General features: G+C 50.2%; 2 protein-coding genes across 3 annotated transcripts in view; one reads left to right on the top strand and one right to left on the bottom strand.

Annotated features, from left to right (window-relative positions):
- LOC105356975 (dr1-associated corepressor) overlaps nucleotides 1-57 on the top strand; it is a 6,669-nt gene extending 6,612 nt beyond the window's left edge. For both annotated transcript variants that reach the window (XR_002872628.1, XM_023951756.1), the window contains one exon: nucleotides 1-57. This exon is cut by the window's left edge. The gene's annotated coding sequence lies outside the window, so the exon portion shown is untranslated.
- Nucleotides 58-59: 2 nt separating this feature from the next.
- On the bottom strand, nucleotides 60-4,717 carry LOC101155314 (activator of 90 kDa heat shock protein ATPase homolog 1). Its single transcript, XM_004082694.4, has 9 exons — nucleotides 4,356-4,717; nucleotides 3,542-3,732; nucleotides 3,305-3,387; nucleotides 3,103-3,220; nucleotides 2,785-2,876; nucleotides 2,568-2,705; nucleotides 2,392-2,493; nucleotides 2,256-2,307; nucleotides 60-828 (listed from the first exon to the last, which is right to left on the bottom strand). Exons 1-9 carry the CDS (start codon nucleotides 4,433-4,435, stop codon nucleotides 656-658), a joined length of 1,029 nt encoding a protein of 342 aa, XP_004082742.1. The 5' UTR covers nucleotides 4,436-4,717; the 3' UTR covers nucleotides 60-655.

The following is a 4,717-nucleotide window of genomic DNA, read 5'->3' as shown; positions in this document are numbered from 1 at the left end:
ATGTCGGCCTGAAAGCCAGAAGGAAAACTCTCAGTTAAATAAAATAACAAAGCAAGACGTCCCCTTTTCCCTTTTTTATTTCAAGAAACGGTTTGGTTTTTTTACATGTTGACTGAATGAGGTGAGGAATAAATAGATGCATTCTGTGGCCAAAGCTCCTCGCTGGATGTTTACACCTCAAAGAGCCAGAAACCTTCCAGCTGCGACAGGCGTGTCCAGGTAAACGCCAGCCCACAGCGGCGCTCTCAGACCGACCGGACCCGAACCGTCTGGACTGAATGAGGTAAGAACGCCGCCCTCTCAAAGGGAAACGCGCACGGCGGCTGACAGCCTCTCCGTTAACGTTACACTCAAACGGGTACAAAGTAAAAAGATTTTCCAACTGAAAAAACAAAACATTTTCATAGAAGTGGAGATCAGGTTCCTTCAGTTCATTCTTAGAAACTTTTATTCCCACACAAGCCTCAAAGACAGCGATCTTTGCAAAAATCTTAAATATCTTCAAAATTAAAACATTTACACACAAAGTGACAGACTTTCCTTTCTCCTCTTTTTTAGTCGACTTGTCCTATGAAGAGCAGAGAGCGAAGGGGAACATCTTTAGAAAGAATCCGAACAGAAACGAACGCGGGGGGTGGGGTGGGGGTGGGGGTCTTCAGAAGAGCCGCGCTCCAAAGCCAAAAGTCTGTTTGATGGCTTCAAAGTAGTATCTCCTCCAGCCCTCCTTCGTCTGCTCCTCCTCGCTGTTGGGGACGCCTCGACACTCCACCTTCAGCTCCGTCTCGCTGCTGCGGTCCACGAAGGTCAGCGTGATTGTTGCGTAATGTTCTGCCGGGCGAGGAAAAGGTCACGAGTTAGAGGGCGTGTCTCACCGCCGCTACGTACATTTGTGCATATATGGTAGGGATAAACACTGGTCACACGTTAATCTACGTGGAAACAGTGAGAAAAGTTGTGGACCGAGTCTCTGAGCAGAGCAGACGGACTTTGTGTTTGAGGGGAAGGGAGGATGCTTTGTTACGTGTTTTCTATGTTATGTAGACTTCGGACTGCGATCCGTCCCGCAGCTCCAGGTGAACGAGCTACCGAACTCAGGAGAACCGGGTCTTCCGGTAAAAGCGTTCGTGTCTGGGCAGAGCTCGTACCGCCAGCTCACAGCGGCTTTGGGGCGGCGAGCCAGCTTTTCAAAGCAGAAATGCCGCTCAGTCCTTAGAAACCGTTGAAATAATCACATGGATTTGTGTTTCCAGTCGTGTCCCGACAAAATAAAGGCTGATGTTATTCCCACATATTTACGTGCAACCAAGATGCAGATTGCAGCGTTTCCCGCATGGATTTTATGTTCATCAAAGGCTAAATGTTGTTAGCTCGTGTTAGCATACTGCTAGCCCTGGCTTCTTCCAGTTTCCGTTCTTCAACAGAAAAAGCGCTGACCACACGGATTAAAATGATGAGCGAACAGGCGCTTCATAATAACCGTAACATCAATAAAAGCACGTTTGGAAGATCATCTCGTATATTACGGAGCTGACATATCTATGTATGTAGCTTCTCAGCGGAACTCATTTCCTCTTCCGGTATTTTAAACAGAACTGCGCATGTGCGAAGGATTTATTCTGACTGAAAGTGTGACCATGGGAACGTTTGTTCTAATCGGGAAAAAGGTTTTCTGGGCCCATGTGCACGGTTGGATTCTAATCCGACCATTGATCCGATCAGAATATTTTGCACATGTAACCGCGGCTTATGGTGTCGACTCGCAGCGTAGGGGGGGGGGGGGGGGGGTGTCATCACGATGGTGTCTCTCCGTTGTAATGACAGTCAGCCATCACGATGGACGATGGTCCACCGGAACGACACTGGTGTAATTGTCAACCGACCAAAAGTGTTGAACAGCTCAAACCGTGTTCAAGTAAAGACCCGTCGATCAAAACCCTCGACGGACATCGATGAATGACGAACACAAGACACACTGATGAACGACGTAGACCACGCATGGATCACGGAAGACCCACATGTCATACGTGGAAAACACATAGCGTGTCAGCTTTGATCTACTGACACGCTAAGATCACGAGAGCGCGCAGGAATGTTCTCCTAGAACGCTCCTGCTGGACCCCGCAGCTCCCCTGCGAGCGTCCATCAACTGAAAGATGAATGTCAGCGGTTTGAATCCCTGTTTATCCGTTCTATAGGACAGACTCTGCGGGTCTCATCTCACTGCTGGTGGACGTTGGTGCAGTGGGGACACTCACCGCAGGGCCAGGTGTTATACCTCCACTTCATGACGATCTTCTCATCGGGAACCTGAGGGTGAAAGCAGCGTTACATTGAGCGTTTCCACGCAGGAAGGCAGCAGGCGTACGCTTTCACGGCGAGCGGCGGTCTCACCAGCTCTGTGAACTCTCCACAAACGTTGCCGTCCAGCAGGCGAAACCTGCCCCCCCTCTCCGCCTCCACGGCCGCGGCGCTGTGCGTGAAGGCCCGAACCATCTGCGGCAGAACAGCGACAGTCAGACGGCGGTCCGAGCCCGGCGGGAACCGGCTCCGGAGCGCCGGCGGCTCACCTCCTGGTTGACGAAGACTCTGTACAGATCCGCCGGCGAGGTGAGAAACGTGTCTCTGATGCTGAATTTACAGGTGGGGATCTTCACGCCGGCGTTGGCCGGAGCGGCTGCGCTGCTGCTGCTGCCGCCGGAGCAAATCTGTGCCACGAGCAGAGCGACATTTCAAAGACGGTTCTCCACGCAGGCCTCACTTCTGAAGCGGCGGCGCAGAACAAACCTGGGTTTTATCCAGCTTGGCTTTGGATTGTGAAGCAGACGGCACCTTGGCCACGCCGTTGGCGGTCGGCAGGATCATCCCCTGTGTGAACTCTGAAATGCAGAAACGCCTTAGAACGAAGCGCCAACACCTGCGTGACGCTGAAGTCAGACCGGGCTCCGCTAACCCAAAGGGGCAACAACTTCTCTCTGCTCTGAAACGTTATTTTAGAGGCATTTTTTCATAGATAGGAACTTTGAATTCTTTAAATAAAACTTTAAAGTATTTTTAAAACAGTCTTTTAAAGACACAGCTCTCTGAGATTATGAAGCTCCTGACCTGTTTTTAAGAAGTCTACGTAGCTTCCGAGCGCTTGGCGGACTTTCTCGGCGCCTTTCGTCTTCATCAGGCTCAGCAGCGGCGTGTCCGGTTCGTCTTTGTTCATCATCACAGAAATCTGGACCCAAACCAGAGACGACGGACTTCAGAGAACATCTCCATCAACCCCAAGCACAAAGTTCCCGGTCAGACGGAGACTTACGGCCAGATCCTCCATGTCGTTCTCATCCGACAGGTTGGGAACCTCGATGGTTCCTTTGTATTTGACTCCTGTTTTAGACTTTCCTACGGGGGACAAGAAGACAAACGTCAAATAAACTCCTCCCTAGTTTTTTTTTTTAATCAAATGAGCCGAAATATTCTGGGCTGTAAAAGAAAACGAGAAGACAAAACCAACGAGCGACTCTGCTCAAAGGAACTTGTTGAACTTTGAACTCACCGGTCCAAGCTGCCTTCACGTTCCACTCGTAGAAGAAGATGAGTTTGCCTTTGCGGTTGTTGATGGAGGCTTCCCCTTCCAGTTTGCTGACTTCTGTCACCTCGCACGTCCCCTCCTCGTTTTCCACGCTCAGCCCGAGCAGCAGCGCCTTCAGCTTGTCCGTCGACCAGTTTGTGGCGTCTCGCTCCGTCCTGCGAGTCGTGGGAAGACGGTGATGAAAGGAACAGCCAAGACGCAGCGAACGGTGCCGTTTTTTTTTTGGTTTTGGCATCAGGGCTGCAGCAGGCAGGCGTGTTGCACCTGCGCCTGAATCAGGCGCAGGTGCAACACGCCTGATTCAGAAACATGAGAAAACAGCCTTTTCCTACTAGCGTTGTTGCTCATTGGTTGGAGGGTTTAAAGGCCTGATTGGGCATCTGAACCTGCCATGGAACTATTAATGAAAAGGTTCCACTAAAAAGTCGTAAAAACCTTAAATATATAAATATAGAAAGTAATTTTCTGTCATATTCTGAAGTGATGTCATCACAGAGCGTGCAGCATTCATCAGCATGCAGCAGCTAGCTAACGCGGTGTAGCAACTGAGACATGAGGGTCCGCTGCTGCTACATCATCATGCTAAACCCCATTTCAGCTTGAATAAACATCCTGTTAAAACATACATGACAGAAAAATGGAGGATGTTTGATGAAAAACATGGCTGATCGATCGTGGTAATAAGAGTCAAAGTCCGGCTTTTCACGGCGGAGGGGTCTGCAGTGTGTTAGCCGGCTACAGCCGGGCAGCGGGGTCTTTTTCATCCGCCCTGCCTTACCAGTGCCAATTGTTGACATTCGTGGCGTCAGCTCTCTCCTCTACGATCCAGCGAGGGTCTCCTTCTCCCCACTTCGCCATTTGTCCGGGTTTACAGCAACCTAACCGTTGGGGAATGTCAGCTCCTTCTGCCGGTGAGGATCCGCCACACGCCGCGGCTGCTTCTAGAAACCTCCAGTGGTGCCGCCGCGTTTATGCGCCGGGCGCAGAAAATGCTGGAAGCGGAACTTTGTAGAAGAAGGAAAACAGTTCCCTCGCGCCGGAAGTGACGTCAATAAAAGGAGGTTCCGCAAGAGAAACTTTTGAACATTTTGGTAAAAGTTGAATTAAAAAAACATATATTAAACATTTGCAGATATAATA

Source organism: Oryzias latipes, chromosome 22, assembly GCF_002234675.1.
Source record: "Oryzias latipes chromosome 22, ASM223467v1".
NCBI lineage: Eukaryota > Metazoa > Chordata > Actinopteri > Beloniformes > Adrianichthyidae > Oryzias > Oryzias latipes.
This window is presented reverse-complemented; position numbering and strand designations above follow the sequence as displayed.